General features: G+C 43.5%; 1 protein-coding gene across 38 annotated transcripts in view; it reads right to left on the reverse strand.

Moving 5' to 3' along the window:
* DOCK9 (dedicator of cytokinesis 9) overlaps positions 1-18,629 on the reverse strand; it is a 289,534-nt gene that overhangs the window by 164,784 nt on the left and 106,121 nt on the right. For 6 of the 38 annotated variants that reach the window (XM_031001235.3, XM_055359989.2, XM_031001232.3 and 3 more), the window contains exon 1: positions 16,181-16,468. The exons of 29 other annotated variants lie outside the window; for them this stretch is intronic. In XM_031001235.3, coding sequence (XP_030857095.2) covers positions 16,181-16,306 — 126 coding nt within the window. In that variant the 5' untranslated portion in view covers positions 16,307-16,468. Of the gene's footprint in view, positions 1-16,180; positions 16,470-18,629 lie in introns of those variants that run through there. 3 more of the 38 variants (XM_031001238.3, XM_055359998.2, XM_055359970.2) reach the window with 2 other exon arrangements.

The raw sequence follows: 18,629 nt of genomic DNA on the forward strand, positions 1-18,629 counted from the left end.
TAGCAGCAGTCCTGGGATGCCTCTCATGACAGTCCTCGGCTTGCTGTGACCTGCAAACACTCAGCTCCACTATCAGTGCCTCAGGGCAGGGCTGAGTCTTGTTATCTTTGCCACCCTCAACATCCCACTCAGGCCCCAGGGACACGTCCTGTGGGGCTAAAAGAGCTTGCCAGCGGTTCCCATACAGCTCCATTGTTGCTGGGCACCTTGGCTTAGGAAGATTTCCAGGAACGTGCCCACTGTGTCCACCCAATGTCATGACACAGAAGATGGGAGACCATGGCACAATTCAGACATGTTCTAAGGTATGTGGCCCCAGGACTACTTGGAGGTATATAAGATCAGTCATTGCACAAACTGAGAATGCCCCCAAACTGCATTGCTCATGTACAAAAGAAACCTCACAGAAGCTTTTCCAATCCTAAAAATTCCTGTGACATTCCCAGATGTTGTGGAACTAGAAGAAACTTTTCTAAACTCTCAATAATAAAATACAAATTTGGACTAATCATGCCAAGGGAAACACTGATCTGTTCTTGCAATGAAGAATGATAATACAAAATCATGATCATATGAAGAGACAATAAAAGAATATGAAGCCCTAAAACTATAGGGAAGTAGTATGGAGGTGTATCAAGAGGTTCATTGATAAAAATGTGTTGTTTCCCTGGATTTCTGGTGTTTATGGCTTATGTCAGCTTTTTAAAATTTCTTTCTTTTTAAATTCTAAATAAATGTTCACCTCCGTGCCTTATTTTGTTTTCAAATGTTCAATTATTTTTCTTAAAGAAGGCCCCTAAAATTCTGTAAGCTTTGTCCCTCACAAAACCTGACTCTGCCCTGATAGGGTCGTGTGTCCACACGAATGCTGACGAGGATGGCCGCATGGTTAGGAAAGCCGAGCTGTGCAGTCATGTGAGGCTGTTGCTGGACTCAACTGAGTCAATGCATGGAAAAGGCAAAGCCTGGCAAACTGTAAACACATATTATAATAAATAGAGCTATTCATATTATTAAATATGTTGCTTGCATGACAGGTTTTTAAAAAAAAAAAAGAAAAAAAAACTTTCCTCGACCTCCAGAAACATACAAAATAAAACAGGCAATAATGGCAGGGACATGCACAAAGAAAGACAAATAATGACCCAACATAGAGAAAACTGCATCCAGACACTGAAATTCAGGGGCTGAACCCAAAGGAAACAGACAGCTGCTTATACTGTAGACAGGACTGAGTATTGCTGTGGTGTGTGCCAGGGAAGACGAAGAATAACCACAGCTGGGGGTGGGCGATAGAGAAAAGCACTCCTGACCCCCTCCCATTAGGGCAGCTCCATGACAGGAGCAGGGTCTTGGATTGTGAAGAAGAGAGCAGGCAGGCAGGACACCCCATGGGACACTGCTCACAGAGGGTTATGTGGCATGATCAGAGTGGTTGGGGAGAAAGAGTTCCTCATCTCAAGGTACAACATGGACACAGGTGAGCCACTGATACCGAGGCCCCGCCAGTCCCCATCTATTGAGCATGGCAGCGGGCAGCATGGCGCGCCTCTAGCAATCACATTTCCCTACACCTCCCATGGGGGCCAGAAAGCAGGACCCCAAAAGGCCCCACCATGATCCCCCCACCCTTCAGTCTCTTGGAACTCCCTCCCTCTCACAGCATTTGCTGCTTAGGGTCTGGCGGCCCAACATCATGCAAATTGAAATTCCAGATCAAAAGGCAATCAGAAGCAGGAAATGTTCTTAGTGCCAGGAAAATGAGATTCCTCTGGATCCAGCAGACCTGCACAATGTTCGCCCACAAACTGAGTTCAGTTCTGGCCAAACATGTACAAAACCTTGAAAACCATGGGAAGAGCTAAGCTCCAAAGAGCACAGTAATTTCACTGCTCTAGCCTCGGATGTGATAGCTTCAAATGAACTTTCCAGTCATTTCTTGCCCTTGTGTCTCTGGTGATTAAATGTTAAGAAGAGCTGAAATCCCAAATGCCACTTCTTGAAATAGCAAACTAAATGGCAACTCTTGGAGCTATTTTAAGAAAAGAGAAATTCGTCATTTCTGCTTATAAAGAATTTAGGACTTCCTTGATTTATCTGCATGGCTATAAAAGCTACTTGATAGGCTGAGATAAAGTTGGTCCACTTTCAAAGCGCTTCTCAATGTTGCCAACAGGACACCAGTACTGTTGCTAGGGATAGGAAAAAGGAGATGGCAGCTTGCAACAAAAAGGGGCTTCTGAAGCCACGTGCTCACAAGTGTGGGACACAAAAGCCTTCCTGCACTCCTATCGTGCACATGACTCTCGCTACGTAGCCCCACCAGGAATTTCTTGAAGTTGTCAAGTTTGCAGGAAGGATCCTCATTTTCCTATAAGTAGGGTGGGCACAGGAAAATAACAGCCGCCTCCCTTCCTTGTGTACACATGTGATTAGCAGTGTGAGTTCCCTCTCTCCACAGGTATTTACTGAGCTGGTTCACATGCACTGTGCCAGAGACATCAAGATAAAAAGAACACAGCCCTGCCCCAGGGAGCTGGCAGTCAGAGGGAAGGCACATGTGTGAACAATCAGCAGAATGAATGACAGCAGCAGGGACCAGGAGTGGCATCTGGCCCACTAGAAGGAACCCAACCTTTGCCCAGCTAGATTATAAGCTCCATGAGGGCAAGACAGCCCTATTGTATTTGCTGCTTTCTCCAGCACCTAGAACAGCACCCAGCATAGCAGAAGCACTCAATAACTGTGTGTTGGATGAGTGAGGGACCCCAATGATGTGGGGTGCTTCTTAAAGGAGGTTCCTGGAGCTGATCAATGAGTTGAACAAGCCAGCCAGGATTCAGGGCAGATTGAGGATTCCCTGCAGAGAAAATTGAGACACCAGGGAGCATGTGCATGGATGGAAGTAGATTTTGTAAGGCCTGAAACATGCACAATTACAGTGAGGTCAAAAAATACAAACTAATAGATATAAAATTGCTGGAATCTCTTCCAGTGCCTTGAAAGGGATCCTGAAACTTAAGCTTCATGAGCTTCATGCTAAATTCTCCCTGAGCATGGTGAGTTCTGGAAGCAGCCAGGAGTTCAGAATAGCTGGATAAGGCTGCATAAAGGGGGCTTGGGGTCCCAGGCTCCACAGGTGCTCTAGCACCACTGGAAATCCAAGGTGATGGGGAAAACTATACTTAGGAGAAAGCCCTTCTGAAAAAGAGACTCCACACAGCTGCTACCTGAGGTGAGCAGCAGGCCTCCCAGATGGACGTGCTTGAGGAGCACCGGATGGGCCAGTGCCCTCCCATCCTGCTTCCTCTGCAAGGATGGATAACACTGGAGTCAGAGAGCAACACTCCTCACAAGAGCCCCCTGCTCCACCTTCGCCCATACAGCCCTCAGTCTCTCCTCTGAAGTAAGCAAATATTGTAATAGTGTTCATTTGAGGGGGTACCAATTATTAGCTCACCTGGGGTGCCTACATGTGCCAAAGCCACCCATGGACTATAGCCTGCAGGGAGAGATGAGGCCGGAGTGGCAGGTAGGGCCACAGTAAGAAGGGCCCTCAGGAAGGCCACAAACAGGAGGAGGGGTGGAGAGACACACAGGTAGGTCCCATGCCATCCTCCAGTGGAAGAAAGAAGCCCTCCATCAGCTTGTCACAAACATGCTCTTCTGTCCCTAACTCAGGACATTACAACTAGTAGATGGTGATAATCAAGATAGAATCCCACTCTCATTCAGTAGTATATGTTCTTCTCCAGACTGCTCATGAGTGTCTGTAGGGACAATGATCTAGAAGCTGTTTGGAAGCATGCTTTTTAAAAGGTACTACAGATTCAGTAATACAGCTTAAAAGCTTTTATTTAGCACTACAAGCTTGTGCAAACATCAGAACCTGTGATTATCCAGTCCAGTCTTCTCATTTTACACATTGGGAAACCCAACCCTAGGGACTGCCCTGGGGTCCCAGGAGGAACCTCCTGAGCCCTGGCCCAGGATCTTGTCTCAGCCCCTACTAAAACGATGCCTACATTTTAATTTTGCACTTTCATTGACAATGTGCATACACATGTAATCTAAATACTGGAGGAAAAAGGAAAACTTACCTAAACTTAGATTTAGAAATAAGCTCAAACCTGAGTGTTAAACTGCAGCAGTTAATGCTTTGGAGAATATTTGGAAGAATGCATAAGAAACACCAAACTCCCAGACATCTAAATATATTTTTCATGCTCCAGTGTGGTGTTATCCTAAGAACAGACTAACACCAACAATTAGACATTTGTGAATGCAGTTTTTTATATTATAAACACACACGATGGTGAATTTCCTTTTTATACAGCAGTTATACAGATTTGACAAATCTGACAAAATCTGATTTTGTCAAATCAATAGCACCTGAAATAGGTAAGAGGAACATGATAATGGAAATGGAAATAATAATAAAGACAGGAATAATAATACCAATTAAGGAAAACCTACACAACTCCTCGCCTGCCGTCAGCTGTGCTCGCTGGGGATGCTGCTGAGAATGTCAATGAGGAGAGGAAGACAAGACGGGAATTTAGGAGACTTCCTCCATGTCCTGTGCCCGGGGAGTCACATGAGGAGAGAGCTAGGTGGAACGGGAGCAGCTCCCTTGCAAGTGCAGTGCTTCAAGTGTCTTCTCCCTACCCTGATACCGGCCATGGGCCAACACCAGGCCAGGAAGGGTAAAAGGGGAACACAGCGAGAACCAGGTAGAGCGCCTGCAGTGGGCCCACCATGTGTCTCTCACACACACACAGTAGTCTTGGCTTCTAATTCTGCCTATTTTTTCACATGTGGAAAGAAATAAAATCAAAAAAGAAAAAGATGTGCTATCACAGTTGTATAAATAATTCTATCTCAAATCTAGACTGTAGACTCTTCCAGGCATTTTTCTTCCTTTTTTAGCATTATGACCTAAAATTGTTAATTCTTCCTAGGTCAGTAAAAACTATATTTGGAACTCTGAAATGAAGAGGGCAAGTAATTAAGCTAAAAGGCTCTAAAAGCCAGATTTAGTCAGATTTCAAAACAATGTACTTTAAGCTACTTATTTTAAGATATTGGGGATAGGGAATGGAATATTCATAACACATAGTTCACAAAACAGTTTCTGCAGACTCCACTGCCAGGCAGGCAGTATAGAGACCAGTAAAGGGCAGGTGTTGGGAGTTAGAGTTTAAATCCTAGTCCCAAAAATGTGAACTACTGCCAGAGGTGGTGACAGGTATATGGGGGTTCATTACATCAGTACAATGGTTCTCTAAGTTTGGTCCTGGGCTAGCATCAGCATCACCTGAAACATGTTAGAAATACACAATTCACCCCAGGCCCACGGAGTGAGAAGCTCTGAGGTTGGGGCCTCACAGTCTGTGTTAACAAGCCCTTCAGACGATTCTGGTGCCCATTCATGTTTGATAACCACTCTACTAGTCCATCTACTTTCGTGTATGTTTGAGAATTTCATATTAAAACGTATTCTCAAAAAATCCTGGCTTCACTGCCTATTGGCTATGTCACCTTTGGACAAGTTGCTTATTTAACCTTTTAATCTCCATACTGGCATCTAAAGATGGGAAAAGTAACAATTTCTGTTATCATTATCACCAGGTTATTGCCAGGGTTCTATATACACTGCCTGGACAGTGCACGAATGCACCAAATGGTGGTGGTGGGGACCACACATAGTTATGTGTAGTTCACATTCAATAGAATTTTAGCCCCTACAACATACACACCTTGCTGGATTACACACATATTGTCTCATTAAACCTCCCCACAACTATATGGTTGCATCATCACCATTTCACTGATGAGGAAACTGACACTTAGAGAATTAGATGGTTTACTGAAGGTCACACAGATGGTGATCCTTGGGTCTCCTGGCCCCAAGACCAGGACCTTCCCCATCACACATGAACAGTAAGCATGATGGTATTTCAGATTTCTAGAACCAGAAGTGCCTCTCCAATGCCTCTGTTCCTCTTTATATGAGAAATGCTGAACATTGCTCCACACGAGGATGCTTCAGGCTCCACGTCGCCAGGGAAGAGGGAATTCTCCCCACTCTGAGATCTGCCAGGCACTGAACTACCCAGGCTTTACAATCTCACTACAGCAGAGATAAAAAGCAGAGTCCCTTCCAGGAAAATAATCATTTTCCACTTCAAAAATATTAAAAATCATACTCCAAAATACTAAATCTTTCCAAAGAACCAGGTTTAAATGTCTTGACACATATTAATGCCATTAAGTAGTATGTAATTTATAATACCACCAAATATTTCAAGGCATGACCTTTGTAAGGAAAACTCACATTTAAATCATGCATTTTTTTCCTACAGAAAAAAAAATCACAAATATTTGTCCTCATCCAGTGACTCGCCCCCAAAATGACAGCTTTTTAGTTTGAGGCTTTTAAGCTAAAGAATGTGTAAGTATAAACCTGCACTGATCGGTGTGGTAGCTACTAGCCACAGGTGACTACTGAGCACTTAAAATGTGACGATTCTAAATTCAGATGTGCTGTAGGCATAAAACAGACACCAAATGTCAATGACATCTTACGAATGAAATATAAAATACCTTTTTTTTAAATAAGAATTTAAAATTGAAATGGTAATATTTTGGAAATACTGGGTTAAAATTATATTACTAAAATTAGTTACACCTTTTTCTTTTTACTTTAACTTGGCTACTAGAAAATTTTAAATTTGACCAGGCGTGGTGGCTCATGCATGTAATCCCAGCACTTTGGGAAGCTGAGGCGGGGGTATCACTTGAGGCCAAGAGTTCGAGACCAGACTGGCCAACATGGTTCACCCCGTCTCTACTAAAAATACAAAAACTAGCCAGATGTGGTGGCGCACACCTGTAATCTCAGCTACTTAGGAGGCTGAGGCACGAGAATTGCTTGCACCCGGGAGGCGGGGGTTGCAGTGAGCCGAGATCACTCGACTGCACTGCAGCCTGGGTGATAGAGCAAGACTCTGTCTCAAAAAATAACAGAGCAGAAATTATATGTATGGCTCATGTTATATTTCTATTAGATAGCACTATTATAGACTGTAAGAAATTTTAATATACAGGTAATTTTTTAAACTTCATGGCAAAACAAAGGACAGTCCACTTCCTGAAATTTTTACTTGGGCAGACAACAGTTTGGAAAAGCATACCACATCAGAGATAAAAGTTAGGTCTAGTCTTGGTTCTATAAAGCAGCGGACCACATTCTCCAGTGTCTCCAATAGGCCCCTCCTTTCTGAACTCTTTCTCCCTGGAAGAGCCATCTTCTCTGCCTGTATCTTGTGGATCTCCACCCTTTCCAGATATAATCAATTTACTGAGAAGCTGTTGTGACAATGTCACATGGTGATTTTTCCAAGTGTACTATGACCATCAAATATGATGTTAGGGTTTCAGGTACGGCTGCCAGGAAGAAGAGGTACTGATAACAGAAAGGGGTGCTGGCTAAGAGAGGAACAGGAAGGGGTTTGACTCTGGGAACCTATGTCTGCACTTCTGTACACAAAAGTACTCTGATAAAATGTTCACCAACATTTTAATAGAGATGAAAATCACAGATGCACAGGAGAGTAAAGGGGCACAATAGCCACGTCGCATGTAAGTCCAGCAAGTTCCTCTACTTGCATCCCTTTCTACTTTTTGGCAATTCAAGACATTTGGATATTGGTGGCTAAACCTTTGCAGGTGGAAGGGAGGCAAATGAAAATGTGAATGATTTTCAGATCTAGTCTTTCCTGCAGGCCCTTTCGCAACCTTTTTTTGCCTATACGTTCCCCAAAGAGTCACCAGGACCATGCTGAGAAGCGGGAGAAAGAAAAAAAAAAAGAGCTTTGACATTATATCAGAGATCAAATACAAAGAAAACAAAACCACTCGGGTGGTTCTTGTTGGGCAGAAGCCCCGTTAGTGAGGGAGACTGGAGTATAAACCTTCACTACAATAAAGCAGAGATGCCTGACAACAAGCTGGAACAATGACGCCATGATGGGCTACAGGAGCACACAGTCTACTGGGAAACGTGGGGAGAGGGTTTGCAAAGGTTTCCCAAAGAAGCTGGCATGTGAACTGGGGCTTGAAGCATAAAATGATGATTTTATCCTTTTATCCAGTGCAGTGCATGCCAGGCAAAGGCAGAGCTGTGCCCAGGTGTGAAAGCACCCCAGGTGGAAGGAGGACTGGAAAGCTGGGGTCAGGGCACATTTTGGAGGCTGCAGGAGATGAGGTCAGCAGGCAAATTCAGGGTCAGCCTCTGCGAATCAAGGAAGCTATGCTTTGCTTTCTCTGCAAAGGAAGAGTCAGAGAAGACTTTTAAGCAGATAATTAACAACTATATCTGTGGGCTGTGTTGTTTTGTGTTTTGCTTTTGAGACAGAGTTTCACTCTGTTGCCCAGGCTGGAGTGCAGTAGCTCCACCACAGCTCACTGTAACCTTGAATTCATGGGCTCAAGCCATCTTCCCGCCTCATCTTCCCAAATAGCTAGGACTACAGGTCTGCCCCACAAAGCTGGGTTAATTTTTTTATTTTTTATTTGTGTAAAGACAGGGTCTTGCTATGTTGCCCAGGCTGGTCTCAAACTCCTGGCCTTAAGCAATTCTCTCACCTCAGCCTCACAAAGTACCGGGATGACAGGCCTGAGCCACCACGCCCCACCCGTCTCTGTTTCAGAAAGAGTGGTCTGATAGCACAATGCAGCACGGCTTAGTGTAAGAAAAGACAGAACGTGGTAGTGGAACAGGCAGTCCAGAGAACCTTCAGAGATGGGGGATCTGGAGGGCAGCCACTGCTACTACCTCTGTCTGATATGCAATGCAGTCCTGGCTTAGAAATGCCAAGTGAGCCTCCTGTGAGTGAGTGCTGGCTCTCTGCATCGCTTGCTGCTGCCTTTCCCTTGGCAGTGACAACTCTCCATATTAAGGAAATCCCAAAGCAGAATACGAGACTGACTCCTCCCCGGGAACCTGGCAGAGCCCTTGAGACCCACTGGTAAGTGGCACTTACATTTGTCAGGAAAGGGAATACTGAAAATTTCCAAAGCCTCAAAATGTCATTCTAAAAGAGACTTAGCACTAGTATATCACATTACAGGGTATTTCAAACTTCTGGAAAGTTGGGGGAAAACTATAATTTCCAGTCCTTCTTGGTTCTAAAAGTATCCTCACAGTCATATGCTATCTGTAGGCTGGAGCTAGGCTGTCTTGTTATCTCCTGCCTAGAATGCCCTGCTAACTCCAAATTTTTGATTCATTTCCAGGTGGCCAACCCATTCCCTTGGTCTTACTTCTTACACTGGGTGGAATTCCAAGATCCCATTTTGTAGCTCCAACAACTCAAAACCCAAACAATTTTGAATAAACAAAGCTTAAAACCTGAAACTCAAACTCCACAGTCCTAAACCTGGCTCCATCCCAGGTTATTTTGAGATCAAAGATGCTAACACTGGAGCTTGAGTCCCAGACCTTAGAGATTATGTACGACAGGCTCCTCATTTTACAGGTAAGAAAACTGAAGCCCAGGAGGGTGGTGATCTGCAGAGATTGAGAGGCAGATGCAGGATCAAAATTAGGTCCCTGGTCTCTTGGCCCACCCGTGCCACCAGCCAGCTGGACATTGTTCTGCAGCCTCGTGTTTAGCTGCTACCTTTCCAAGAGTAGAGCACACCTGCACCAATGGCAGCCTCTGTAAACACTATGGGGACCACAGTGCCCATTTTACTAATTAGGGAATAAACATTTCAGGATTAACCTGGATCATCTACAAATTTTTTAAAAAGGAAAATAGGGGCCGGGCGCGGTGGCTCACGCCTGTAGTCCCAGGACTTTGGGAGGCCAAGGCGGGCGGATCACGAAATCAGGACATCAAGACCATCCTGGTTAACACAGTGAAACCCCATCTGTACTAAAAAATACAAAAAACTAGCCGGGTGTTGTGGCGGGTGCCTGTAGTCCCAGCTACTTGGGAGGCTGAGGCAGGAGAATGGCGTGAACCCGGAAGGCGGACCTTGCAGTGAACCGAGATCGCACCACTGCACTCCAGCCTGGGTGACAGAGCGAGACTCCATCTCAAAAAGAAAGGAAAACAGGGAGGAAAACGGGATGCCTGCAGACTCTTAGACTCTCACCAGTCTATGCTCCTATGTAACCTTCTGGGAAGATGATAAAATGTAACACCCAAGATAAGAGTGACTCCTGACGGCAGCTCTATTTCATTCATATTTCTTAGTTCTTCACATGACCACCATTGTCTTCATGCTATTCAACCACTGTTGGTTATCACTTATAAACTGGCCTTTCTCTAACAATTTTTAAGTTTTTAAGGGCAGTGTGTTTTTCCTTTCTTGTTTATTGTTACAGTCTCAATGCTAAGCTCAAGTGAATACGTTCATTTTTGTTCATGAATCGTGCATATGTGTCCAGGTATGGATTTTAGAAAACCTGACCCAAAGTCTACAATCCTGGCTCTGCCATTAATTGAATGTGTAACTTTGAGCAAGCTGCCTAACTTCTCTGTGCTCAGTTTCCTTGTCTGAAAAAGAAAAGAGCCTGCCTCCTAGAGTTGTGAGGTTTAATTGAAATAACATTTAGCAGGCATAAAACAGTTCCTGGCACAGAGCAGGGAACCATGTAAGTAGTGGCTATTTTTATTATTACATGACTATTGGCATTACCTTGCTATAAAAAAACAGTCACCAGCCATTCTCCCTCCATGCTGATGGCAGATCATGAGAAAATAAATGCCGGAGCTGGGTGGATTTTAGTTTTTAGTTTTCTATACAAGCGATTTTAGTTTTCTATATACTGCTACCCAGGAGGTAGCAGTGACTTGGCATGGCAATGAGGTAGGGAACAAACTGCTGAAGCCCCATGTCTGAGATCATTTTCCAGGCCTGGCATGGTAATTAGATTCATTCAGACCCTATCTAAGCATGCACTCCCCAAAGATTCCTTCCACCGACCGCTCCACAAAATAGGTGTGCAGCAGCAGGAGCCTCATGTAACACTGATCACATGAACAGTTAGGGGTTCGGCCTGCGCCTTCTGCAAAGCCTGGCTATGCCTATGTTAGCTGCTAAAAAATCTGAAGCACGTCCTTCCTGGAGCTGCTGATGGTTTAAGTGTTGTCTGCCTAAGTGTCTAGAAAGGACAGGGCGGCATTAACACTCACTGTGCCTGATAAAGATCACATGAAAGCATTCCAGAGGAATGAACCCCTTCCTTCCTCATGCCTTGCTGCCTGGGGAGAGGGAGAGTTTTGATCTCATTTGCCTCAATGCACTGTCCAATAAGATTGGCAAGTCTCCATTCTTGTAAATGTGGGTTGAATGAATTAATGAATAAACAAATGAAACACAAAGAGCATTGTAGTGAAGGTGTATGGCTTTGAATAAATAAAATTTCCTGTTCTTGTCACTAGGAATAGGTCACTATATAAAGCTTTTGGGAACATCTTTCTTTCACCATCCAATATTTTAAAAACAACGAAACTACTTATTAAATATTATTGATGTAATATCATTATCTTTTTCTAAAGTTGTCTCTAAGGGTGCAGGAAAACCTATAGGGCAGAAAGGCTATTGTCTAAGCATAATTTAATTAACTCAATCACAGTCACCTAAAGTCTAATTGAAAATTAACAACATGATCATTGCCCATAAGCTTATACCTCACTTAGTCTGCTATTTCCAGAGCAAACAGAACTTCAGGGATAGGAAAGATTTTCTAGTCTCATTCCTCCTCTGTCTGAGAGACAGAAGAGTTCCCAGATAACATACTGGTGTGTCCAACCAGAAGCCAAGTCCTTCTGCTACTTTCTACATCAAGTACTCGCGCTGCCTTCTCACAGAGTTATTTAGCTAGAGTAATCACGTGGTCATTCAAACATTAAAATAAGAACTAAAATTCTGCTTTTAACACTTGAGGATCCCAGGAAAATATGAGCCACCCAAAAGGTGTCTCTGAAAAGAAACTTTTATTTTCTTTGAGACAAGGTCTTACTCTGTCACCCAGCCTGGAGTCCAGTGGCGTGATCTCTGTTCACTGCAGCCTCAACTCTCCCAGGCTCAAGCAATCCTCCCACCTCAGCCTCTCGAGAAGCTGGGACTACAGGTGCATGCCACCTCGTCTGGCTAATTCTTGTATTTTTTGTAGAGACGGAGTTTCGCCATGTTGTCCAAACTGGTTTTGAACTCCTGAGATCAAGCAATGCCCACCTTGGCCTCCTAAACTGCTGGGATTACAGGCTTGAGCCACAGTGCCCGCTGATCCTTTTCAAAAAATACCTAATGAGTACACCTAATAGGAAAATTCAGCTCTTCTCAATCTTCACATCCTTCAACCTTAAAAATTCCCAAAATAAGACCTGTGCTGCAGTCCCTACCAGCCTCACAAAAGGAACCCAATGAAACGGCTGCATAAATGGCATATAACCCAGCCTTTTTTGGCACTTTGAAGCCACACCTTTTTCCTCTAAACTGTTGAGCAGTAACAATTAGAATAAATTGTTTCCAGGAATTACGTTAGAGTTTTGAAGGGGGGTGGCGGGTAGGGGGTAAAAATAGGTATTCAAATGTGAGCAGGGAAACTAACATGCAGACATCAAGAATATCCTGCCTGTTCCCCTGGTAGTGATTTCTAGCCCCCAAAGCCATTTCTCAGTGGGTTTGGCAGTAAGCCTGGATAGAAATGGGGAAGTTTCACCATGTGCTTCCTCCCTCACTTACTGTCACAATGCAGGGGACAAGACCCACCCATGTAGGTGCCTGTAAGTTGAACCTTACAGCCTCTGAAACTTTATAATGTCCAAACACATATTCTCTTGGAAACACTAACTTTTAGCCAGTCGCAGTGGCTCACACCTGTAATCCCAGCACTTTGGGAGGCCAAAGCAGGTGGATCACCTGGGGTCAGGAGTTCGAAACCAGCCTGACCAATATGATGACACCACGTCTCTACTAAAAATACAAAAATTAGTCGGGCGTGGTGGCATGCGCCTGTAATTACAGCTACTCAGGAGGCTGAGACAGGAGAATCGCTTGAACTCAGGAGGCGGAGGTTACAGTGAGCTGAGATCATGCCATTGTACTCCAGCCTGGGCAACAAGAGCAACTCTGTCTCAAAAAAAAAAAAAAAAAAAGAACAACTCCACCTCCAAAAAAAGAAAGAAAAAGAAATACTAACTTTCCCTAACACTGAACAAGCAGCCACTGCTAAAGGAAACCTTCAAAGCGGCCCTGGCAGAGGAGAAAAAACATTACCACCAATCATAAGGGCAGGAGGGAACTTATGATAGAAAGTTTCTAGAACAAATACTGGCTTGCCTACATGCTTTAAGATCTACTTGCAGGTACATTTATGGTAGCCTCATTACTAATGCAAACAATTAGAAACAAATTAAATAACGATCCAATTATAGTACAGACCTAAAATGAGATAATGCAGCCATTAAAATAATGGCATAGGCCAGGTGCGGTGGCTCACGCCTGTAATCACACTTTGGGAAGCCGAGGCGGGCGGATCACCTGAGGTCAGGAGTTCAAGACTGGCCTGACCAACATAATGAAACCCTGTCCCTACTAAAAATACAAAAATTAGCTGGGCATGGTGGCGGGCACCTATAATCTTAGCTACTCGGGAGGCTCGAACCCAGGAGACGGAGGCTGCAGTGGGCCGAGATCGTACGACTGCACTGCAACCTGGATGGCAGAGTGAGACTTTGTCTCAAAAAAAAAAGGCATAAATCCACATATGGTGACAAAAGATGTTACTGACATGTTCTGGGAGAAAATCCAGAAATCTACCATAATAGTACATTCTCTAAACACATACACACACACACACACACACACACACACACACACACACAAGTTATACTGTTCTAGGCACAGGAGAAAGTCTGGAAGTATATACACTGAATTATTAATAATGGTCACCACTGGAGAGTAAAAACAAGGACACTGTCTTTCCTACTGCTACACTATTTGCATTTCTTGTTTTTCCTACTTCTATACTACATGCATTAATTAATTTTATCCTTTTTAATTTATGTAATATTTTCCCCCAAGGACTGTTTCTGTACATAACTAAAAACAGCAAAACTTTGTTTCAAAATGCTACCTCCTGAATAAAGCATGTTACCTACATTTAAACGTCTCTAGGTATAATTCATTCAAATGATAGACAGTCTTGGGGATTCTTACCAAGCCCGTGGGCCACTGACATTAGAACAATGAATAGTACTGCCACAAACAGGTTGCACAATGGTGTCTGCCTCCTTCTGAAAAATCATCTTGAGAAACAAGTTGCCTTTCCAGCAGTCTGTTGAACTCTTGTTTGCCAGTGGGCAGTAACAGCCACAGGTAAGAGATCTGCCCTCGGCAAAGGCCCTGCTGAAATATCCTTGCTTCCCTGATCTGACATTAGCTCTTTTTATCTTGTTTACCCTGCTGGAAGAAGAGAAACACTGCCTGATAAGAAAAAACTTCTGGTATCACTGTTGGCTTCCTCACTCCCTCACGCCTCTCTGCAGGTGCGCAGAGCTGAGATCACACTGCCACAAGCTGCTGGGCCCTGACAAGTGTTCCCACCAAATGCAGCTGTAGCCAGCACAGCTTTATCCATTGCAGTGGGAAAAGACCCCCAGGGGAACTGCCTGGAGTGAGATTTACCTAAACAAATAGCTGGGACATAAACGGCAAATTTCTTGAGCACTAGAAAGAGAAGTAAGCTTAAGAAGTCACTTGTCTGCTTAAAAAAAAAATTGCACAGCATCTTTCTACAGTGTATTCAGTCCTGTAGACAAATATTTCTACACAGCTGGAGAATCACTGACAGAAGATTTTTAAGAATATTCACAAGGGAACCTAAACCACACAACTTCCTCCAAGAAATCCTAAGTTACATTAGCTGCTTTAAGCAGTGAAATCCATATAGCCTGTGAGCAACCCAACAGAGAAGCGGGCTATTATATTGGCAGCAAGGAATCCAGAACAATGAATTACATCTCTAAACAATGTAGAAGAGGGTGAAGAAAAGAAACCTAAATCTCTAAGATGAAAATCTGCAGTGAAAAAGACCATGATATTTTACTAACTTTTCAGTTCAGGGTTAGCAATATAGTTTTGAAGGCAATAAAATATAGGGCAGTCTCACGAGTCACAAAGAAAGCAACTCAGTTCAAATCAAATCTGTTATAGGAAAGTTTAAGTTCAGATTCCTAGACATTAATTGAAAATTAAGTAAATTAGTAAGCAAACACTTCATGGTAACATCAACTGAACCTCCACGTTAAAGAAAAAAAAAATCACTAAATAAAATCACTACATATCAGTTTAACAATCTCTTTAGCAGATAATTTGAAAGGCTCAATTGTCCCCCCTCTGCAGGGCATGTTGGTGGTTTTGTGCAGCTTGCTTAAAAAATTATGTGCCTTTATTGTACTGAAGAAATTCCGAGAGAAGCACAACCTACTCACTGATGATAACAACACAACCATTTTTCACATTCCTCCCCTCCAAAGTCCACCAAAGCACTTGGCTTTAGACAAATGCTGAGAGTTTAGCTGATGTTAAGAACAGAAACGTTTCTATCAGCTGGTTCACAGTTTAGGTTCTTCCCTACTTTATTCAAGGCAAACCTCCTGGTAAAATGAGTGAAAAGAACATATGTAATTTTATCCTTTCTAAACTATGTAATATTTCCAACAGTTATGTTCCTTAAAACCCCCCAATGGGACCTGCCTCATTTTCTCAATAGCATAAATAACGTAGAAAAGGTTTTAATTTTGCAAAGCACATCTTTTTTCAACCCTATAGTTGCAATTAAAATATGCTTCCTGGGTTTACATTTGCAAACACTGCAGCTAGGTGGGACATAATTGTGAACAATACATAATTGTCCCATACAAAGAAACCTCCCAGAAACCATATTCACCCACAAAATGTCAACATTTCTTTCTTCACAAAGAAGAATCAAAGGGGAATCGAAGTCATATTACAGGGAAAGAGTGGAGTTCACAAGGGACAAGCAGAGCAAGTTTTGAAATCAAAGACAGGCAACAGGCGTCAACCCCGTCCACACGCACAATAAGAACCCAGCATCGCGGTAGACACAGCAACACTTTGTACGAGACCCTCTTACCGGCACGGGGCCCGGGCTTTCTGCTTCCACTTCGCCCTGAGCTGCATCCTTGTATTGCAGGGGGGACTCAATCACCAGTTCCTTTTTGACACTTCTACTACTTGTCCTGCATTTATCAGCCTGCATTCTCGGCTGAAAACGCAAGTCAGAAAGTCTGCAACTGGAACAGCTGCGAGTCCCTGGCCGTGCAAGGCACAGGCATGCCAGTGGTCCAAGGAAGGAAAGGAAACTGGCTTCCCAGGCACAAGTGGTCAGCCCCGCTGGCTGGGTCTGCAGAGCCTGTGGGGTGGGAAGGCATGACAGCGAAGGCCAGCCTCCAGGGGTGTTACTACTCCATGCAAAAGGGGAGGCTCCTACTTGCTGGCCAAAGGAAAACAAACTCCAAGCTGAACAATACACAGTGTACTGCCTCTCTGATAAAGACCGGCTTTATTGTGTCTGTTCCACACAGCGTGGGCCAAATCAATCGGAATCAAAATACTGCAGTGTTTAAAAGAAAACCAGTCACAGTTAGACTCCTTCATAATTACCTTAAATCTGAAGCTCGTGGAGCTTAAGAGACAGCAAGGTTGTCTGCTTGTTCTAAAATTCTTCCAGTTTTGGAATGCTTTCATTTGTGTTATGGCTAAACACCAAATGCCTGGCTGATGATTAAAGCAGGGAAGAGCTACCAGCAAGTATGTTCCCATAGCCTGCACCTCGTGGGTACAGGTGGAGGAAATGAGTTTCACCCCGCATGACAGACCACAGCATGAAACACTTAATTTATGTACTATTTGATGCCAGAAAGATGAGGTCATCAAAACATTTTCATGGGATACCACATATCATAGTAAATGCATTTATTAAATAGAATATTACTTTAAGTCCAGGTGTGTGGGTATCAGAAGGTACCCCCAGTACTAGGTGCTGAGAGGATCATACTAAAAGTATAAGGTAGAGTATCTCTCCCTTCAAAGAACTTCACATCTAGCTGGGAAGGCAAGAAGAGCAGACATCATAAATGACAAATTAATAAAATTAAGAGAGAGATGCACAAAAGCACGGGAAAATAGCTGGATCACCAACCTATGGTTCAATGGTGGTTCAGTAGCACCCAAAATATGTGTTCCTAGAAGTCTGTATTTTTATTATTTCCTCACATTTAACAGTGGAGTCTTTTTTACCTCTTGGGAAAAATTAAAACAGAGGTATTAAGGGATTTGTCTAAAAGTTATGTGGAAATGAACATTAAAGGGGGGATCAAATATTACTCTGTACTTCATGGATACCGCAGAGCTTTTCCTAGTTACCCTGAGTATTTCCTCGACATCAGGGAAGATTTAGTAACAGTAGACAACAAGCAGCAGCAGCAGCAGCAGCAATAATAGTAGTAGTAGTAGTAGTAGCAGCAGCAGCAGCAGCAGTATTCAGTCAGTCAACAACGAGAGTAGTTATCATGTAGCAACAATAGGTGCCAGAGGTGCCAGAGGAACTCTACCCAGGGAAATAACATAAACTATTATACAAGTCACAGGTAAAAGTCTCCCACTTTCCAGACAATGGAACGCAGCCAGGAGGGCTCAGTGGAGGCAGTGGGGAGAACTGAGATGCCACCCAGTCCTCGCACGGCCGCCTCCCTCTCCTAGCACCTGCTGCAGCTGCTCTACTTCAAGAGTGAAGCTGAAGCTGGGTCTCTGCCACTTGAACACCAGGAACCCTTCTGAGTGTGAATATCAATTATGTAATGACCTCAAAGGATCAATGAGTCCATCAAATAAATTAATGGCTTCTATAATTTTTTTTAAACTACCCAATCTCTCAACCTTGGGTAGTCTTTCAGGGTTAATAGAAGTCCTCCTACCAAATCTGTGTTCCAAAATAATATTATCTATAAATTTTAAAAATCTTTCTTTGTAAAGTTACAACAGAAAAAACCCAGTAAGAAAAAACTCTCACTTACCTATAGAGTCGAAATTATAGTAAAGTAAAAACTTAGGAATGTCCTACAAATCAGAGAAGGAAGGATGAAGCCACAAGCACAAAACAGACTAACTGAGCCTTAGTAAAGGACAGCCCAACCAACAACTCAGAAACCTTTTTGAGATGGTTCAGGAAGTTCGAAATAGTCCAGTTCTTCCTCAAATCCCCATCGCCATTAAGCCATCAGAATGTCTGGGCATTAATAAGAGAAATGCTATTCTATTTGTTATTGTTGTTGTTTGAGACAGGGTCTTGCTCTGTAGTCCAGGCTGAGTGCAGGGGCTCGATCATGGCTCACTGCAGTCTTGACCTCCTGGAGTCAAGGATCTTCCTGCCTAAGCCCCTCAAGTAGCAGGAACTAGAGGTGTGAGCCACTGTGTTCAGCCTACCCTACTTGTTGGGTCAAAATACCCTGGTATTCTGTAAGGAATGAGAAATGAACTTTAAGATATTTATTTGACAAACACTGTAAGTGCTGGCTACGGCC

This window comes from Gorilla gorilla, chromosome 14 (assembly GCF_029281585.2).
Source record: "Gorilla gorilla gorilla isolate KB3781 chromosome 14, NHGRI_mGorGor1-v2.1_pri, whole genome shotgun sequence".
NCBI classification, from domain to species: domain Eukaryota; kingdom Metazoa; phylum Chordata; class Mammalia; order Primates; family Hominidae; genus Gorilla; species Gorilla gorilla.